The 20,324-nt window shown below is 58.5% G+C and overlaps 1 protein-coding gene and 2 long non-coding RNA genes across 5 annotated transcripts; 2 read left to right on the forward strand and 1 right to left on the reverse strand.

Annotated features, from left to right (window-relative positions):
• Positions 1 to 568: 568 nt before the first annotated feature.
• MTCH1 (mitochondrial carrier 1) lies at positions 569 to 8,105 on the reverse strand. Its single transcript, XM_082068933.1, has 12 exons — positions 7,868 to 8,105; positions 7,137 to 7,221; positions 6,528 to 6,634; positions 6,027 to 6,104; positions 5,673 to 5,730; positions 5,185 to 5,236; positions 4,768 to 4,827; positions 3,567 to 3,660; positions 3,173 to 3,220; positions 2,937 to 3,004; positions 2,227 to 2,302; positions 569 to 1,881 (listed from the first exon to the last, which is right to left on the reverse strand). The coding sequence occupies exons 1-12, from the start codon at positions 8,075 to 8,077 to the stop codon at positions 1,807 to 1,809; spliced, it is 1,011 nt and encodes a 336-aa protein (XP_081925059.1). The 5' UTR covers positions 8,078 to 8,105; the 3' UTR covers positions 569 to 1,806.
• A 133-nt stretch (positions 8,106 to 8,238) lies between these two features.
• Positions 8,239 to 11,176, forward strand: LOC309448046. Of its 3 annotated transcripts, XR_014185715.1 has the most exons (4): positions 8,239 to 8,815; positions 9,791 to 10,016; positions 10,120 to 10,258; positions 10,796 to 11,176. It is a non-coding gene; the product is annotated as an uncharacterized lncRNA (long non-coding RNA). The 3 variants fall into 3 exon arrangements; XR_014185716.1 differs by lacking the exon at positions 9,791 to 10,016 and having other exon boundaries at positions 8,243 to 8,815; XR_014185717.1 differs by lacking the exon at positions 8,239 to 8,815 and having other exon boundaries at positions 8,864 to 10,016.
• Positions 11,177 to 13,854: 2,678 nt separating this feature from the next.
• LOC309447994 lies at positions 13,855 to 15,245 on the forward strand. Its single transcript, XR_014185703.1, has 3 exons — positions 13,855 to 14,101; positions 14,248 to 14,451; positions 14,845 to 15,245. It is a non-coding gene; the product is annotated as an uncharacterized lncRNA (long non-coding RNA).
• Positions 15,246 to 20,324: the final 5,079 nt, after the last annotated feature.

The raw sequence follows: 20,324 nt of genomic DNA on the forward strand, positions 1-20,324 counted from the left end.
TGTTATCCTGAGGGTGGATTTCACACCGAATCTCCCCTCCTGTGGGAGGAGGCCCTGTCCCCACCAGCTGTGGGGCTGAGCACCCGCTAACGAGGCAGCAATTTAAGGGCAGGGGGCACTCAGCCAGGGTTTGGGTTGTTTCCTCCTCTGCTCCTGGTGCAGACGCTGTCCCCATGGTGGGGATATCTCCAGTGAAGCACAGGACAAGAACCACGGTTAGAAACAGGGGAGGTAAGGAAATATTTCATTATCCCACGAATGGCAGCTCCTGCTTCAGGCTGAGGCTGCGAACTGGAAGCTTTAAAACCTGGTTTTCATTTAAGTTGACCAAAAGCTATATTCAAGTGTTGTGTTCCCAGCAAAGTTTGTGTCCCCTAGTGATACTGGGCAGAAATAGGAGGCAGGATGCTCGTTCTGGTGCAGAACAAGGTAAATTCCTCAAAGGAAACAGCACGTTTCACTGCAGAGGCTGCAGCTGGGCTGTGCACGGGGTGTGGGAGGTTTTACAGGCATGGGATGGCCTTAATTTTGAGGGTAAAAGCATGTTTCTGAGCATGAAAACTTTTAAAAAGAACCAGCCAAGAGTTGTTGTTTTACACCTGTATTTTGGAGCATAGTTAAATCCTCTTTGAAACAATCTCTGGTGTTAGGGAGCAGGGTCATGCGTTATTTAACTTCTGTTAATTTAACATGAACTGGAAGGGGGGAGGACAGAGGGCACCGACTTCACGACACCGACGGGACTGGGTGGGAACAGACCCCGCTGGGAGGTGCGGATCAAACCCGTCTGGTGGTGAAAACCCCTGTGCAATGGCAGGTTGGGGTCCCCAGAGGACCACGATGGGATGCGACCCCAGTTCCTGCTGCAGCAGCACGTGGGAACCCGCTCCAGGACCCCAAAACCTCTTCCCAAGGGGTGCAGCAACACCGCTCTGTGCAAACACCGCTTGACGGGGGAACCGAAGTGGGGAAAACATCTGCCTGGCTGCTGTCACAGCACAGACTGGTGCAAATATCTTCATCTGGGGAGCTGAGGATGAATCCTGCGCTGCTGAGCTCTGCTCCGCGAGGGCTGGCCAAGCTCCCAGGTGCACGAGGAGCCCTCAACCCCTCGCAAGCCTTTGGCCAGCTTGAGGTTTATCCCTTTTTACCAGGCAATCAGCGCCGTGAGGGTAACCCTTCTGTCCATAATCGGCAGGGTGCTGCCGGGCTTCGGGAGCCGAGCCGTGCCCGTCTCTTTGTGACTGCGCTCCTCTTTGTGGTGGGACTCAGTTTCCCTTTGCTGTTTGATCCTGTGATTTCCCTTTCAGGCCTGTGGGAGACTGGGAGCTCCCCAGTGTTCAGGAACCCTCAAAACCTTCAATACGGGTTGCAGGGTTGAGGTTGGTCAGCTGGCGATGCCATCCCAGCGAGGCAACCTCAGATCTGCTGCTTCTGAGCTCTGGCAGAACAAAACCACCTTCTGTCCCCATATCTCACGGCTGGATCGTTTAGTGTTTGGACATCTTCTGGTTTTCTGGACCTCCCCAGTGATTCCAGAGCTACAACCTGGATCAAAGAGACAAGACAACGTCCTTCTGCTCTGATACACATCCCGGTCGAGACAGTCATGAGGATGGAGATTTGGTCCAGCTGGAGCCTGGAGCCCGATCTCCAGAAGGCAATTTGTCGCCGGTCTTGCTGGAGAGGGGGTGTCTTGCTCTGGCACCATGGATTTTTGGATTGAAAAAGAAAAAAATATATATATCGAAACAAGCTTGGGGTTTCTAGAGGAGTCCAAGTTCATCAGCGGTCCCTGCCGAGGAGTCAGTCGATGGGGAAGCGGGCGGCGGGCACGGGCGCTCTGCGGAACAGGAGGCTGGAGCCGCGGAACAGCTGCCCCTGAGGAGCGGAGAAGGGAGCGCAGCGTCAGCGCAGCCGTCCTGCGTCACCGTGACACCAAAACCCAGCCGGGACCTGCAGCTGGCTTAGCAGAGACCGACCTGTGCCCCCTGAAGGCCCCAGCGCCCCGGAGGAGAAATGAGGGGTTCAGCCCTTCGAGGGCTGGGGTTGGGCACTTCCCCGGGGTGACTGGTAGAGAGGGCAGAGCCACCTCGCTTTGCTCTGGGAAATACATTGGCCAAAAGTTCCCAGGCTGCGAGCTCGGGGTATGTAATGGGGTGACCAGTACTGCCGGGCACTGGTGCCAGAACCAGAGGGACGGAGCAGAGGGAGCCCGGAGCTCACCTGAGCACTGAGGTACCTCCAGCACTGGATCCAGGATGTGAACGCGGGAGCATAGGGGGGGAGGCCGGCGCGCAACCTGCACGGCAACAAGAGAGAGCTGAGCGGTCTGTGCCGATGTCATGTTATCCAGACAGGTAACACAAGAGCAGCGCTAAGTGTAAACCAGGACACAAAGCCGTGTCCGCGCCGGGCTGAAGGCCAAATGACCAGTTCGTTATTTACAATGCAACAGATCGTGTAATTTAATTACCCCTGGAGTGTACAAACAAGGAGCGTTACCTGGATATGTTAAGAGCCCAGGACTCTATGCTGTAACTACACCTTTGAGAGCCAGCAAATATCGAGACGTTACACAATCCCACAAGCACAAATGCAGACTGCTGGAGCAGTGGGACTGGGAAAGCCAGCTCGGTCCTGTGCCACAGCCAGCATGGTCCCCGTCATCCCTTCTGCCGCCCATCTAGTTCGGATCCAACCATACCAACACAACTCTCCCAATTTCTCTCCACTTGAGCTTTTATGCTGTTCCTGTCTGTGCCCTCTGATCTAGAATTATAAGCAACCTGGGACAGGAAATGAGCCAACTCTGCGAGGTGCCATCTAGTTTATGGTTCTGTATGAAAGCTTTACGATCCTTAGCAGAGGACTCAGACAACAAGGGGCTGGAAGAAAGGAAGGGAAAGCCTTAGATCTCCATGTAACGGACATACCCACAGTTGTTCACTGCCATGAGATCTCCCACAAGAAGGAATGGGTACGTCAGCATGCTCACGGCGATCTGGAAGCACAGAAAACCGGTGTTCATTGTGTCAAGAAAGCTAGTTCCAGCCTTTGCATGTCGGCAAAGTTATATTTGACTATAAAGTACAGACCAGCTTTTGTCCCCAGACCACGAGCTCTCGCCCCACAGCAGCAGGAAGAGGGGAAATCACGTTTTTCTACGTACCCCCATCACAAATTTTGTGTAGCTCCGGATCACCGATGCCTGGCTGAACTGGAAAGAGAAACCAAAGCCACTGTGGAGCAGGTGGGTGACAGCAGCCTGTCACTGTCACTACACGACACCCCTCTGAGCCCAAGACGATGGGTGTGGGGCAGGAAGCAACGGTAACCGTGCTGCATCCCAGCTGAGAATCGAGGAGAACACTTGCCACCAAACCCAATCCCCTACACCGCAGCTGAAACGCAGCCCCGAGCAGACGCGGCATCTTTAGCACTTTTACAGCGTTTTATCCCAGTGTCCCTTTGTATTAAATCAGCCACCAGCTTCCCATTAACTCCTTCTAGCTGCAGGTGTTCGGTACGAGCCCCCAAACCCTGCACCGGGCGCTCCCACTCACATTGTCGTCCACCGCGTAGGTGTTGATGAAGTGAGCCAGGAGATTGCAGCACCAGAGGAAGATGACGTCCCCCAGGACGTGAGGGACCAAACCGCTGCAATGGCAAAGAGGGGAGTGAGGTGTAAAAGGGTCCTCGTGCTGCTTTCCAAGGTGTCCAGCCCGCCCTCACCCCCCGAAAATGCATCTTTACTTTGTGAAGAGCTGAAGGGAAAAGGGGAGATTTTGGGGAAGAGCTCTCCTGGCCTTCAAACACGGTCCTGCTTGTGCTGCCAGCGACTCTGGGCCAGGGATGCTCTGGAGTAGGAAGTTTGGGATCTGTTGTTTGGGCACGACTCAGCCATGTCCCTTTGTTCTACCCCAAATCTTGGCCCGGCTTGACTGCTGCAGACACAAGGGGCAGCGAGGTAAGTGCAGCCCCTGAGAATCTTTATCTCCAGCCAGACGTGCACCCAGAGCGAGCGTGTGCCGCTGTTATAGCCATGTAGAGGTTAGAACGCCGTGCAAAACAAGCGCAGTGCAATGATTTTTAGGGAGTGGATGCGTTTGGGTGCATTAGAAGAACTGCTGTGGTTTGGTCCTACAGATGCAGTTTATGGTCCCCTCACAGATGTGTGATTTCCTACTGGGGTTGTAGAGCATGTTTAACTTCAGAGCCCTCCTGAGACGCTCCGGGTTGTGTTAAAGCCTTTCCTGTGAACTATTAAGTTTAATTAGGCCACTAACGGTGTTTATTTTACATGGAGGAAGGGAATGCAGTGGCTCCTTTCACATTATTTCCTCAGGAGGTGGAGGACAGGGAGGGATGCCGGGCGCTGCGCACAGGGAACATCCCAGAGGAATCTGTATTTAACGGAGGAGATTTGGGGCTGCAGAGAAGCTGTGGGCTGCAAAAGGAAGATGCGGTGACACTCAGTTGATGGGGTCTCTGCAGACCCCTGGGCCTTTCCCCTCAGGGAAGGACAGGGTGAGACCTCCTGTGATTGTTGGTCACCTCTTGATGAGCTCACATTCCACCTGGAGGCCCAAATCTTCTGATTGCAGAGCTGAAGGCATCCGGCCTCATAATCCCTCCTGAAACTTTGGAGCTGCCTTTACTATTATTTACTATTCAGAAGAGTAAGCTCAGCGCAACTCTGAGGCCGGCAGAGCGATCAGCGCCTTCGGATGACAGGAGAAAGTATCAAAACAACAACTCACGTACACAAAGAATCCCAGGATCCCTTCTTCCTTAAATATCCTGCCGATGGCACTGAACACGCCGCTGCAAGAAAGGACAGGAGCTGTACAAGTGCAGGGGTCGCTCCATCTCCATCCCACGGGGCTCTGCAGCCCCCAGCCGTCGTGCCAGTGATGCAGCGGGCAGCTCCGTCCTGCTCCTTCCCCTCAAGGAGGGTCATGCCTGTGCTCTCCCAGTCTGCAAAAATGCCTGGGACAACGCTCAGCTCACTGAGAATGGTTTAAATGCTGTAGCCACAAGAGCTCTGCTTGGCTTTGTGTGAGTGGATACACGTGCCGCAACCATGACACATAAAAAGGTTTGATTAGGCTGATTCTCAGCCCAAGGACCCTGTCCCGGCTCTGGGAACTCGCCAAACCCTTCCGAACTGCAGCCACTCACCTGTATTTGACTTCCCGGCCCACAAACTGGACCATGCAGCGCATGGAGATCACTAGGAGGAAAGAAACACAGGGCTGGCAAAGAAACAAATCCAGTTTGGGTTGTAATGGAGGCAAAGGAAAACGCAACCTGTCCATTCTGCCCTCCCTCCCCTCGACTGGCTTCATCTCCAGCTCCTCTCCGTGGTCCTTATCACTGCGAGACTCGTTAGGAAACGGTGCCCTCCCCTAGTTTGTATGGGATGGGAAGGATTTCTGGCCCTAATCCCAGTGGGATCTCTAGGACAAGCTCTGAATGAATGGGAAGAGAGCACCGCTCGAATGGGTTGGTCCCCAAGGCCACCCCAAACATCAGTCTCCCCAAGCAACCCCGCAGCCCTGTGTCTGCTCTGCAGCTTTGTGCAAAGCTGTTTCTGACAGAAGTGCATCGAGTAAATAGGGGTTTTGGGGTGATCCTCAGTCCGGAGGGAGCTGCGGGACAGGACTCACCGTGCAGCGGGTGCGAGACAAGCCGGGACATGCACTGCATCATCATCTCGTGAGAGGTCTGGGGAGAAGAAAACCACAACTGGATGAAAAGCTGCGTTTCTCCAGCCATGCAGGTCAGGCCCCTTCCCTCCATGCAACAACACACACCGCGGGTCCCTCTTTTGAGATCTGTTGCTCACGGTAAACCTCTATTCCTACAAAAGATTTCATAGCTGGACACAGAGTGGCTACTAAATACATGGCCTGTTCACCCAGAGCTTCTCTCCAAGTAACTTCACCTACAGTTTAAGGTTCCTTTGCTCCCCAGGCACATCCCCAATGTGATCTCCCTGATTTTCAATATCTGCTTCTCACCTCTTTCACCACTTTCCTAAGGGAGGTCTTCACATCATCCTTGTTAGAAACGTGCTCCATGTCTTCCAGTGGAAAGGCCTGAGTGGGGAGAGAAGGAACACAGTCAAAAGTGATGGAGACGCTGACCCACAAACCCTCAGTGTCTGAGGACAGGAGGAAACCACGAGCAGTTGCATTTGAGATAGGGGAAGAAAAACAGGCAAGAAGGAACACAGGAGAAGGAAGGATGGCAAGTAAAACGGGGGAAGAGATGGGTTATGAAACTGCTTACAGAAGATAAAACTGACTGTTCAAATTAAATTAAAACTGTTTAAAAAATAAGTTCTAGGGATACGGGCACCTTTTTCCTCCTGTCCTGGAGGAGAATTCAAAGCCCGTAGGAGATGGAGAGAGGTGATGGGCAAATTATTCCTCCACATGCAGCCACGGCTCCCGGGCTCCGCTGCGGTAGCACTGGCCGGCCCAGCAAACTGATTTATGGAGAGAGAAGCCGACCTTTACCTTCTTCACGCTCCCCCTGGTGATGGTTGATAAAGTGCTTGAGATGAGGCGAGGAGTAAGGCCGCGGAAGAGGCCTCTTTTCCCATCCACCTCCACGATGTGTCTGGCTGGGGAAGAAAAAACCAGGCTGCTGTCAGTGGGGAACCGGCTGAGCGCCCCAAACGCCTCCGGTGTTCAGCCAAAACCGTGCCGGAGCTCAGCGCCGCACAGCAGCCGCTCCGCGGTCCCACCGTAAGTGATTTATTAGAACAATCCTAAATAAATTTCATATAGGATGCAAAGAATCCTTAAGTATTCCCTGTCATAACTAATCTGGAAGGATAGATGAGAGGAAACAGCCTCTCCAACACATGCAAAACCCCCCCACCAACAAACCCACAGCACCCAAACCCACCCCACCCCGGACCCTCTGCTGTGGGGCAAACACAGAGCAACCAGCGCTGGGGCCACCACCTCCTTGTCCCCAACAACAGGTGGGTAAATCTGATGGTTTTTCAACTGGTTGTAGTGGTTTACGTCTCACAGGATGAGCGCAGGAGCACTGCTGGAGGTTGGCTTGGCTGGCCCGGAGTCTCCCAGCCCCATTTTTGGGCTGGGATGGTCACTCACCGTAGGTGAAGAAGCCGGGCAGGTACAGGACTTTCCTTCCCAGCACGTTTCTGCCGACGGTTGGAGGCAGCGGCTCATGCCCAACCTGCAAGAGAAACCTGGTAAGCAAGTCCCTGCCCACATCCCCACATCCCTATAGGGGCCCCTGTTACGGAAGGGTTCTCAGGATGCTTGTTCTATAGGGGTTTCCTGTTCCTCATCATATAGAGTCCCTATTGCACAGGGTATCCCCAACCCCCTGTCCTGTGGGGCCCCCCACTCTACAGGGTGTCCCCGTCTGCTGTCACACGCCCCTGTATTAAAGGAGTCCCCGTTGTACAAGGGTGCTCATCCCTTCATCACATAGGGCTTCCTATTCTATAGGGGGTCTCTGCTGTAGCGGGTATCCTCTCCTCCTATAGATCTCCTCATTTTACAGCTGCTTTCGCCCTCCCAGTGATACCATTATACAGAGTGACCTCACCCCCGTTATACATGGGGGTTCTTGCAGGGGGGTCTTCATTGCCCCAATATATAGGGGTGTTCCCCCCCATTATACAGGTGACCCCATTGCATCCTGTTATAAACAGGTGGGGCTGTACATACAGCGGCCCCCGGCTCAGAGAGGCCTTCAGAGGGGCACTATATAGATGTCCCCCTCCCTTCATGGTATCGGGGCCCCGACCCCCCGTTATACACGGGGTTCCCGTTCCTCCCGGTGACCCCCCCCACCCCCCCCCGGCCCCTCGGACCTGGATGAGCAGCTTGACGTAGAGCAGCGGGTGGCTGGCGGCGGTGAGCCCGGCTCCCAGCACCACGAACAGCCCCTCGGTGCCCTCGGCCCGGGCCGCCCCCCCGCCCGGGGCCGCCGCCGCCTCCCGCCCCGCGGCACCGCCAGGGGGCGCCCGCGCCGCCGGGGGCAGCGGCGCCTCCGCCGCCATGGCCCCGCCGCCACTGCGCATGCGTTGCCCGCAGGCGCCTTGCGCCACCGCGCTGGGCGGAACCATTGCGTGAAGGGCGGGGGGGGATGCGGGCGGAACCATTGCGGGAGGGGGGCTGGAGGCGCGGTGTGAGGGAGGGGACGCGGCGGCCATGGCCGAGGGCGGGACGGGGAGGCGGGCGGGCAGCGGTGCGGGGCCGGGCCCTGCGCTCTGCTTGCCCGAGGGCTCTCCTCGGAGGGCGGGCTGCAGCAGGACGCACCCGAGGCCCGGGCTGTGGGGCCTGCAGGGCTGCCGAGCCCCTGCCCGGCCCTCCTGCCATCACCGCAGGGCCCTCCCGGCCCAGCCGTGGCCCTGAGGGGACCCCGGGCCAGCGCGCCCCGTGTCTGGGCTCCCCCACACCCCTCCTGCCCCACGCACCCTTGGTTGTGCTGCTGCTTGGAGCACATGCCGAATTCCCCCCAAAACGTGGGCAAATTCCCCTGCTGCTGGGGAAAAGGAGTTCAGTTTGCAGATGTGTGGGCAGGGGCCTTCACTGGAAGCGGCTGCTTGAGCAGCTGGGAGGATCCGAGCTCCAAGCACCAGCCACGGGCTGTCCGGGTGTTTGCAGCGATGTCTCCTGGGAAAGGGAAGAGGAAGAATGGCGTTGAGGGTGAGAGAAGGTCCTTGGACTGCCTCGCACCTCCATAAAACAGCACTGCAGACAACATGGTCGCTCTGATCTGCCTTGGCCCTGGTGCAGGAGTAATTCTGAGGTTTGGGGTGAGTCTGGGCGGTTGGGCAGATGAGTTTTGCAGCGCTTCCTAAAGAGGGACAAGATTTCCTAGTGCCCTGTGAGCTTCTCCTGCACCTCCACTGCACACTTTGCCCCAGGGCTGTGTGCTCCGGGTGGCTCCAGAGCAAATTAATTGTCCCCATGGTCCCACAGTTGAAATTTGGCCTGTGATGATGTTGCCTTGGAACCATTTACAGCATTTGATCTGCTTCCATTTCCCCACCGTGGTGTGTCTGTTGTTTATTGTGAAGCGGGAGTTTGATTTAGAGGAAATAAAAGTGACTTAATGACTTTTGGAGGAAGCTGAGGAACCTGGAAATGAGTTTTCTGGGAAAGAAAACAGTTTAGCTCAAGTCAGCACGTATAGAAAGAGAGAAGTTCCCTGTCAGATCTCAGCAGTGGGTTTAAGCTGGCAGTGGATGTCTTCCCAGTTTCTACCCAGAGCCATTTACCCCAGGGACCAGTTCTTGGGTGACAACTCGCTGTCACCTTCATGGCCTGTGCCCTGTGGGCTTCTCCCTTGTGCCCGCTCTGGACCCATTTTCCTTGTCTTTGCCAGAAAAGGGAAGAGGGAAAACCAGCAAAAAAATCCTATTCCTCTGCAAAACCACGTACACAAACCCTCTCCTTGGCTGACACTTCTGGGCTGTTTGGCTTTCAAAGCCTCATGCCCGAGGCCGCTGGCTCCCTGCTTTGGCTCCGTGGTGACCGCAGGCGGAAAGCCTGAGCTGTGCCAGCACCGCAGAGGGAAATAAACGCCTGTGGGTGGGATAAGCGGCAGAGCCGTGCTTTTCTAGAGTGGGACGGGGATGCACCACATCAACAGGGGGCACTGGAGGAGAGGGGCTGGATCCTGCCCCCCTGGGAGGACGTGCGGGCTCTCAGCGCCCAGGCTGGAGCAGAGCAGAGCAGCATCAGCGCTGGCGAACAGATGAGTGATCGCACTGATTGCCCCATGGCAGGGCTGGGAATTTTCTTCGTGGCACAAGCAGGATCTGCGTGGCCAGACTGCTCCTGCAACCAGGCAGCCCAGCAGCCTCCAGTATCCCCCAGCAGCCTCTCCCAGATGGCTGCCAGGCACCAAGCGGAGCACGAGAGGGAGGAACAGCAGGCTCAGCGGGGGCTCAGCTTCAAATGCCTCCGTTCTTTCAAATGCCTCCCGTCCAGGAGCTCGTTGCTGACATCCAGGTCAGGCTGGGGGATTGCAGCAGCACTCCCCAAAATCTCCCTGCGAGGGGGAAGCAGTGGGAGCTGCCATGGTCACTGTTTCTGTCTCTGTCTCTCTCCCCAGAAGAGGAAGGTCTGCACTAACCTGACGCTGCAGCACCACATGCTGGAACCTGTGCAGAGGATCCCATGCTACAAACTCCTCCTGAAAGATTATATCTGAAAACCACCTCCTGAGTCCCTGTACCGGGACGATGCACAGAGTAAGAGCTCTGACTGGTTGTAGGGACTGAGGGGTGGGTTTGGGGGGAAATTTCAGCCCCTGATGTTGTACACGGGCATCAGGATACCTGGGTTCTTTCACCAGCTGCCCTGTGCCCTCGGATAAACCTCTTGGACTGACCCTTCTCCAGCAAGGAGAGGGATTAATCTGCCCTTGCAGGGTCTGTGGAGGTCAGTGGGGCGGTGGGAGGTGGTTCAGGATAAGGATGGTCCCTCTAGAGCATCTCCCAGGGAGACCTGCAGTGACCAGGGGAGCTGTCAGATCCCTACGGGTCCCAGCAGCTCCCAGTCCCGCTGTCATGGAGCAATAAAGGAGTCGGCTGGCTGTCCCTCTGTCCCCACAAGGGCCCGACCGTGTCACAGGCACTTATGCAGCATTTGGGGCCATTCGGGTTGTGTCCAGGGGAGGGCAGCAGCCACGGCACAAGTGGCTTCCCCGTGGGTGCCAGACCCAGGGGTTTTCTCTCACAGCTCCCCAGCAAGTCTTTAACTCTCCTCCATTTCTCTTCTCATTGTAGAGGCTCTGGAGATGATTTTTCTGGTGTCAAAACTCCCCTGGCCCATCCTGCTCACGGCAGATCCCAACTTCTCTACATTTTGTTTTTTCATCACAAAAAGGGTGAGGAAGGGGCACGTTTGCCACCACACGGACAAGCCTGGCCCCCAGTTCCCCTCCCTCCCTGCTCTCTGCACTGGATGGAGATGATGAGGGTACCCGAACGGGAGGGCCGGGGGGTTTTGGGGAACCCGCACCCCACCGTGCCCTGCCGCTGGCTGCCGCCCGAGGGCAGCAACACCTCAGCCTTCCCGAGCCTGGCTGGGCGGTGGATGGTGCAGAGGGATGCTCGGTGTTGTGAAAACATTTGAGGAATTGGATTTGCAGTGATAAATCCTCCTTGAAACCCTCGTGTGCAGTCCAATGAGCATTTTTTGGGGGGTGTATTTTCTGGAGCGTGCTTTGGGATTCTCACTGGGACTCCACATCCCCTAATCTGACACCCCATAGGGACCCAGCTTGTCACTCACCCAGCTCAAGGACACTAGTCCTGGGTATAGGGTGTCCCTGTCCCAGCCTGTCACCAGTCCTGGCCTCATGTTGCTGCAGTCCCATGGTGTGGGGGTAACCCTGACCCACAGACACCCCCAGCCTGCACTCCTGCCCACCCTGACCTTCCCTGCACCCCATCCTGTTCACAAGCACCTTCTACCCTTGTACTTCCCTCAGTCACCCATTTCCCAGGGAGGGGACACTTGGGGACAAGGCTGGGTCCACAGCTGGTGTTGGTGCAGGGCAGCGATGCTGGGAGATGCTGCAGCCCCACATTTTTCTCTCCACATCCTGTAACTCCTCAAAAATGTTGCCCAAGCAGAAGATGCCACTTCAGAGCCTGCCAGGGGCTAAATGGCCTGGGGGAGCCCTGTGCGGGGGGCCCGGAAGGCACAGAGGGCTCCAGCCCAGCAGCCTCAGGCTGAGCCCGGGGGTGTCACTGGGCTTAATGAGCAGGAAGGGAAGTGAGTTGGGGCCAAATACTGCAAATGGGGACAGCACTGGGGGAAGGGGTGGCGAGTAAAGGTGACCCACAGCCTTTGTCACTTCGTGGCGCCAGGAGAAACCCGTGAGCATCATCCTTCTGACCTACCCAGCTCAGCCCAGGGAAGGATAAACCCTGGTGGCTTTACCTCCTGCAACATAAGAAAATCATCAAGGAATGGGGAGAGGAGCTGGGTGTGGGGGGCAGAGCTTTGCCGAAGCAACTGCCCCTTGGGGTGTCACCAACGTGGGGCTGAGCCCACAGGCAAAGAGCATCACCCCAAAACCGCCCTCACCTCCCACCACCCCCTCCTGCTCAGGGGAAACCCCAGCGCCCCTGGGAAGAGGTGCTGGAGGGAAGGAGCAAGCCGGGGAAGCCCGTGGGGCTGGCAGGTTGTGCGCAGCGGCCGCCTCGGCGTCACCCTGTGTCACCGAGGAACAAAACACGCCCGGAGCGGGAGCTGCCGTCAGCTCATGAATGGGCCTAAGAATAGATTTCCTGTTTACTGAACGAAAAATCGCTCCTGGGGCAGAGGGCACCTGGGTGCTATTTTTACCGGCTCCTGCCCACCCCTTTCAGGGACCACCATCCTGCTGCAGCACCCGTGTGTGTGACAGGGATGGAGGGGACATGGGGCACCAGGGCTGTACTGAGCATCCCCAAAACAAGTTGGTGTGAGACCCAACTCATGGGGTTTTGAGATTCCCCCCTAGAAAAAAAAAAAAAAGAATAAAGGGATTTTTGCATCTAAAACTTGCAGCAAACCCACTGATGGATTTTTCCCTTCCCGTGCTTTTTCAGTCCCCTGGCCGCGCCGCAGTGATGGTCAAGCGGAGCAGTTTGGCCTCTCGCCTCCCCGCGCAGAAAGCGAAACCCTGTGGAGAAGTCACGCAGTTTCCTATTCTCGAGAATGAGGAAGGCTCGGAGGCCACTTACCGGAATCCCCCCCGGCCACAGACCCCCCCCGCTGCCTCTTCTTGTAAGCACTGACCAAAAAACCTCGCGCAAGGCGCTCGCCGCAGCTGCGCCGGCTGGGCCACCCTTTGGTGACAAAAGCCAGCGGGGAAGGGGAGCGGACGCCGGTGCAGCCGCCACTTTGCTGAGGCTTTGATGTCCCTTGGTCACCCCCTGCTCCCCAGGAACGTCCCTCATGTGCCCCCCAAGCATGGGGCCCATATGGGCCCTATAGAACCCCCTGACATGCAGGGCTGCTCTGGGAACTGCTCTGTGTGCTGGAGGCTCTTCATCTGTAGGGACAGGTTCTATGGGGGTTTCTCTATAGGGCAGGCATTCCTTCTCTATAGGGATGGCTCTACTGGGTATATTCTCTCGCTTGCTGATTGCAGGTGCCTATAGGGGCTGCGCTCTGCTGTGGGATGGGATTTCCTGCTCTATAGGGGCTGGTTTCCAGGGACTGCATCACTGATGCAGGGGCTTATACTCTATAACACCCGCGATGGGGTTCTATAGGAGCTGGGCTGGCAGAACCATCCCTGGACCATCCTCCTCCTGCCATGCCCAGGGCTGTGGGGGGCACCAGGGACCCCCATCTCCCCCAGGCTGGGGGCAACCCCTGGGTGTGGGATTTAAGGATGGGATATTAAATGATGCAAAATAGCTGTAATGATCCTCCCCTCAAAACAAAAAAACAAACAAACAAACAAAAAACAACACAGTGAGGATTGTGGCAGCTCAGGGCTGGCGTGCCCCCATCCTGCTCTGCATCCCCCTCAAACCCCCCAGGAGCAATAAAAGCAGGAGGGGGACCCCAGGATCCACGCAGCTGCACCCCCTTTGCACCATGCTGGGAAAACACCATTGCCAGGGTGCCCCCAGGCTGGGGGGAGCTTTTGGGGGTGCAGCTCCCCCTCTTTTTCGGGGTCTCCGCAGGCTGCTGGCAAAGGGCGTTTCGTGCAGCTGAGAACCAGGTCGTGCATCTCGGTGTCTGCCGAGGCGGGAGGTGTTTCCCGGTGGCGCAGGAATTCGCTGTTTGCGCCTGTGTTGCAGGAGGCTGGAGGAAGGAAAAGCTGGGGGGAGAGCTGGGGAGGGCTGAGCTGGCGGTTGTTATTATTTAATTTCATTTTCCTGCCTCCATCCAGGAATCTCTGCAATGTGCCGGCTGCACCCGGGAGGCTGGGGCGGCCGTGAGTCACCGCTGCCGCTGGAACGTGACTCAGTCCTGCTGCTCTCGCCGGCAGGACATGACCAGACTGCCAAACCTCGCGGCAGCCCCAGCACCACGGCTGCCCACGCGAAACCCCCCCCGAGCGCAGCCCCCCGCTTCCCACAGGGGTATCGACCCATCGCCGTGGGGTGGAGCTCAGGCTGGGGGGGCCAGAATGGGCTCTTTTATTTATTTTTTTTGTTCCTTTTATTTTTATTTTATCTTTATTTATTTATTTATTCGTTTATTTTAATCTTCTTTTCTTTTTTCCCAGGAAAACCCTCTCCACCCACTCTCCGTGCATCACCATCACGCTGTAGGCACCTCCTCAGTGGTTTTTGCTGCCCAGGCCCTACGGGGCAGCAGGGAAAGCTGCTGGTGCCGCTCCTGCCCCAGTTCCCGTGCCTCAGTTTCCCCATCCAGTGGGGAGCGGAGATTTCCCCATCGGGACGTGGGTTACTTCAGGTTGTGCTTTGAGGTCAGTGAGTAGCAGCTACGGGGGCTAATTATGAATATTAATAGGCAGGCTGGGGCGGGGCTCAGGCGGGGGGGAGGGACGTGGAGCAGCCCTGAGTCACAGGGCAGGAGCGGGGGCTGCTGAGCTCCCACACACTCGCTGCACCCCATGTCTGCGACAGCCTGGGGCTGAGCCCACCAGGGTGGGAGGATGCTGAGCGTGACCCTCCTCATCCTCAGGCCTCTGCGTGCGGAGAAACAGGCTGCTGGGGGGGCAGAGCTGAGCACGGGGACACTCATGACACCACAGGGCTCGGTGGCCGCAGCTGCCTCTGTCAGCCGTGATTGAGAGCCAAGCCGGGCTGGCAGCCCTTCTCTGTGATCTTGTTAATTAAGAAATACATTTAATTAGCAGCACCCCAGCTGTGACTCAGCTCATCAGAATGATCGAAACAAGAGCTGGACTCCAGCACCGGGGCCACGGCAGCGCCAAACCAACCCCCCCCAACACCAGCTGCGACCCCCCCAGCTCTGCCATAGGACCCCGTTGCCTGCCAGGCACAGCCCAATGCCCCCCGGGGTTTGGGGGTGAGTTTTTCCCCTGATTGGTGACAGATTGGGGCTCAGACCGTCCCCTTCTCACACACGGCGTGTCACCCCCACCCAGGGCAATTACCCATTGCCACGCTGCAAATAATTATATTAATAACCCATTTACCATGCTATAAATAGCCCTGATAATGACAGCCTGGGCTTTCCAGGAATAGATCGCCAAAAAATGCGGGGAAAGCCGTTCCCACCCCAGCCTGGGTTGCAGACGGGGAAACTGAGGCACGGCTGGTTTCGGGCACGACTCCCGCCCGCTGCACCGCGCCGTCTGCCAGGCAGCTGTGGAATTTGCTCCCGAATAAACTGGCATGTAAATGAGCCCTTATGTATATTTATAGGCGCCTCCTGCCAGCTGGAATCTAATCGGGGAGAAAATAAACCAGGAAACTGGTTGGAATGGGAGGGCGGCGCTTCACACCTCAGCCCCACGCGCCGCTTCTGGGGATGGGTGTCTGTCCCTGGGGTGTCTGTCTGTCCCTGGGGTGTCTGTCTGTCCCTGGACTGGGGTGCACAGCTCTGCTCCTGGGTGCCCATCTCCGGGTGCCTGAGGCCTGGGGTGACACCAGATGCTCTGCAGTGGCCCTTGGGGGCTGCCAAATTTGGGGTTTTGCCAGCACTGGCTGTAGGGGGGGTCGCAGTGGCGCATTTGGTATCCCTGTGCATGGGGGGGTGGCACAAGGGGTCCCTCCGCACGGCCTGGGTGGCACCTCTGTCCCCTGAGCTGGTGAGGGATGCCCTGTCCTTGCTGTGCCGGTGATGCACGTGTGTGTGTGTGTGTGTTCACATGTGTGTGTGTGTGCGTGCGTGTGGCTGCACGGGTGCTGCAGAGCACCCTTTCGGGGCGGGGGGCAGGGGTGGCGCTGGGGTGAGTGTTGGGGAGCAGAGCTGCACCCCGGGGTGCCCTCGCCCGGGTCCCCGCGGCGGCGCTGGGGGTTGACGTGGCGGCGGCAGCGAGGCCATTATGGATGCAGACAGCGCCGCTCGCCTCGTGTCTTCCCGTCTGGCACCGCCAGCGCAGCCCCCGCGGCCCCCCCGCCGCCACCCCCCTCCGCACCCCCGGGGTGCCCGTGCGGGGCGCAGCCCCCCTGCCTCTGATGGCTTTTGCAGCGGGTGCCGCAGGGACACGCGGTCCCTCGGGGGCCAGGAGGCTGTTAAGGGATGCGATGATGCCAAGGCCAAGCATGACCCTGCAGCCATCCCGGGGGGGGGTTCCTCCCCGAAAAGGGAGGGCGTTGCAGGCAGGGGCTTTCAGAGCAGGGATGCTGGCAGGGCTCCGTGCTGCGGCACCTCTCCATCGCTCCCTCTCGCTGCTCCCGCCGCCGTGATTCCCTGCAGCGAGCTAAAAATATCCCCGGGAGCTGCCGCCGCACACCGGCACTTGGAGGTGGTTATAAATAACCCGGGGGGGCGGCTCACGCCGGCCCCACATCACTCCGGCTGCTGTGGGAGGAGGTCGGAGCCCCCGTCCTCGCTGAGATGCCGGAGGGTGGATGGACAGATGGAATCGTGCAGGGAAATGGGGACGGAGCAGCCTCTGCCCCCCGGGCTGCGCAGGGAAACTGAGGCACAGGTGGGGCTCTGCTGGGGGACGATGGGCCCGTTTGCCTGCGATGCTGATGGAGAGGGGATCGGGCCCGTGCTGATGGCAGGGCTGGGGGAGGACAAACCCCTGTGCTCGTGTCACTGTGAGTCACATCCATCTGTCTCAGATCCGTCCCTTTGCAGCAGCTCCATCCCCTGCGGCAGAACCAGCCTCCCGCAGCCGACCCCGCCCTCTGCGCTGGATCCGGCCCTTCGCACCAACTCCGTCCTTCTTTGGCTCCTTCCCTTGGCACCAGATCCATCCCACTGCCTTGAATCCGTTCTGCTGCCTGGATCCATCCTGCCTTGGATCCATCCTGCCTTGGATCCATCCTGCCTTGGATCCGTCCCCCTCCCTCGGTCCAGCCCCAGCCCAGCGCTGTGTCTCTTCCCACACCACCCTCCCCGGGGTGGGACAGGGATTGTCACCTTCCCTCCCACCTCCCCACCGCACAGCCCCCGCTCCCGCCTCTCACACACAGCGAGCTGGGGCAGTTCTCATGCACCTCGGGCAGCTCCACATCGCGGCCGGACTCTCCGAGGCCATGGGCAGCGGGATGCTGGAGGGGGGTCCCTTGCTGGAGGGGGGTCATGGTTCAGTCCCATCGCCCCATTGATGCTGAGCACCCCGGGGGAGCCCCCTCCCTCCCCGCTCCCTCCCCGTTCTCGCCGCATCGCAGCCCGTGCTGGCGGAGCTGCCAAAGCTCAGGGCAAACGGGGACAAGCCAGGAGAGAGTGAGGGATTTTTTTGCAAGCGTTTATTTTCCTCCATCAAAATCCAGCAGCCGGAGAAAGCGCCGGGGGGAGGCGGCTGGGGAAACCCATCGGGTTTCACGGGGGATGCTGCCGTCCCCCGCGCCGCCGCTGGATTTATTTCCCCCCCTCCCTGCGCCACATTTCATGTCGGCCCCGTAGTGAAGCTGGGTCATAAATATCAAACGTGCTGGTAAGCGGTGAATCACCGCCCGCTCCCGGCGCCGACACGGCACCGCCACCGCGGCACACGGCGGTCGTGTCCCCACGCCGCAGCCAGGACACCGGCCAGTTTCGGCCATGGCACAAACGTGTTTGGCCACATTCCCCTGGCTCCCGCCCCGGGCCGCTGCTGGGAATCGGCTCCAAAACCCATGTTTTGTGGGAAGGCACCCGCTAGGTTGTAACATTTCACGGCTGCTCCTGTCCCCCAAACGCCGGGGTGGCCCCGCGCTGAGTGCCATGGTCACCCCATCCCTGCGTTGTCCCCGGTGTGCACTGGTCCCAGTGTGTTGATGCAGCGCGGGGGCAGATGTCCCATTTTCCAGCACCATGTTCCCCCCCAAACACTCCTGGCACCCCCAGCCCTGCGTCCTGCCCCCCCCCGCACCCCCAGCCTCAGTCCCTGGGGACGCAGGGTGACTCTGTGGGACAGGGGTGACCCCGACCTGGCTGCGCTTTCCCTCCCCGCCGGGTCAGCGTGTCCCCGGTTGAAAAGCCGAAGTGACACGTGAAGTGCAACATCTGTCGGGATGCCCTGGGCACCAAACATCCCCAGGGACCCCAGACCCAGCCTGGGGCCCGCTGCTGCAATGGGGCTGGGACATCTGGGGTCGTCCATCACCCCAGCTCCGCGTCGCCCTCGGTGGCGGGTGACACAGCCCATCCCAAGCGCCACCGAAGTCTCGTAGCCCCCGGAGCTGGAGTTCAAATTCCCCCCAAGTGGCTGAGCCCCTCCACAAGTTACAGAAGGTCCTTGGGCCTCGTGAGCAGCTGGTGTGAAGCTGTAATTACCTTAATTAGCTCTGGGATTGCATTCCCTCCCTGTACTAATTTCGTTTCTACAGTAACCAGCCCGAGAGGTGTGTGCGCTCGGAGCGAGACGAGGCAGGAGCCCCAGCAGCCAAACCAGGCACCCCGAAACCGCCCCGAAACTGGGGCCACCCCTGAATCCCCACATCTCGGGGGCTCAGGCAGCCCCTCACCCCCGTGCAAGGGTCCAGGAGGGTCCTGGGTGTTTCCCACCATCCCAAGCGAGTCATTTGCTGCTGGCAGCGTCTGTTTGGCTCTGGGGAAGGGACCGGTCGGGGGAGAGCGGGACCAGAGGTGCCCAAACGCACCGGTGGGATCAGCAGCGGGCAGAGCTGGGGCTGGTTCCTCACTGCGGTTATTTGCTGTAACCCAATATCTCCCTGATGGAAGAGCCATTTGGGAGGAAACCATAAAAGCATCAGGAAATGGGTATTAATTCACATCATGGCAATAAAAGGGATGGAGGGCGCTGGGGCAGTGAAGGTGAGTGGGGCTGGGGAGCACAACCTTTAGGAATGGGCCCCCCCACACTAGTAAGTGGGAATTAAACCCCCTCTGGGTCTTTTTGGGCCGAAAGGGGGAGGCTGCAAGGTGGGAGCGCCAAGGTCCTACCCAATGGGGGGTGAAGGGAGCGGGCGATGCTTTGGGGAGCCCGGGGGGGATGCATGGGGGACCCCCCTCTCCACCCCAGCGGGAGCCCCGGGCTCACCGCACACACGGGGCTGGAAGCAGCGCTGGGAGCAGGTTGTGGCACATCCCAAAACACCAGCAGAGCCCGGGGAGGGGGCCGGGGGGTGCGGGGCAGGGCCCGCGCTCCGGCCCCTCGTTTCGGGCATCCAGGAGGCGCGTTTGCAGGGACGGGTTTCTCCCGCGGGCAGCACAGGACAGGCGGCGGAGGCGAATTTTGCTGAGTGGCTGCTTTTTAAAAATAACTCTGCCTTTGTCAGCAGGTCAGGGTTGCTCCAGATTGAATAATCGCAGCCGCCCGGCCCTCCCCTGCTCCCGGGCGCTCGCCGGCAGCGCCAACCCGGGATGCTGGACCACGGCCCCTTCGCCAGCATCACCGTCCCCAGGGGCTGGACACGATGCTCTGCACCCCCCAAACCCCACATCCCTGGGATTTGGGGGGCACAGGGGGAGCTGCAGGAGGAATTGGGGTGCACAGGGATGGAGCCATCGGGTGTTTGCTCAAAGGGCTGACTCATGCGGTAATTACGCTTTAAATGTGAGCACGTTTGTGCTGGGATGAAAGATGCTGGCAGAGGGCAGGGAGCTCGCCTGCTCTCCCCCACCGAAGGCTCCCCAGGGCAGTGCTGGAGTCACCATCCCTGGAGGGCTGGACAGACGGACAGGAGGTTCTCAGGACATGGGGCAGTGCCGGGGCTGGGTTATGGTTGGACTCCATGATCTTGAGGGGCTTTTCCAACCAAAATGATTCTACGATTCCATGATCAGTTGGTCCTTCCCTTGTTGCAAAATGCCTCCCTGAGCCCTTCCCATTCAAATCAAACCCTTCCGCACGTTTGGCTTTGGGGTGAAACACCAGGGAAGGGTCAAGGGTGGAGGATTTGTCCTCCCATCCCTCCTCCTCACCCTCCACGCTATTTCAGAGGTGAGAAAGGTAAACGCAGCCTTGGTTTTCCTCTTTTTTTTTTTAATAATAAAAGCAGGGAGCAATTGGGGATGGTGCTGCTCGTGGTTCGCTGGCGCTCTCCGGGCTGCCGGGGAAAAACGGGGAGGGGGGTATAAAAGGTTTCATGCGGTGAGCCGGGCACTCGGGGAAGAGGCTGAAAGGGGCGGTGAGTGCTTTGTATTTCATGCTTGAAGGCACCGAGGCTTTTACCAGCCTTCCCGCGATGATTTAAGACCAGCTTTGCAGTTCAGGAGGGGATCAGAGTCACGGCTGGCGGCTCGGCGGGA

This window comes from Streptopelia decaocto (assembly GCF_964273445.1).
Source record: "Streptopelia decaocto genome assembly, chromosome: 19".
Lineage (NCBI taxonomy): Eukaryota > Metazoa > Chordata > Aves > Columbiformes > Columbidae > Streptopelia > Streptopelia decaocto.

Bases quoted from the DNA above. Each gene is read 5' to 3' on its own strand.
- MTCH1 (XM_082068933.1), bottom strand. From the start codon at position 8,077: ATGCGCAGTGGCGGCGGGGCCATGGCGGCGGAGGCGCCGCTGCCCCCG. The intron at 4,828-5,184 runs GTGAGTGGCTGC...CCTTTCTTGCAG, and splicing joins GGCCGGGAAGTCAAATACAG to CGGCGTGTTCAGTGCCATCG. The intron at 1,882-2,226 runs GTGAGCTCCGGG...TCCGCTCCTCAG, and splicing joins GGAGGTACCTCAGTGCTCAG to GGGCAGCTGTTCCGCGGCTC.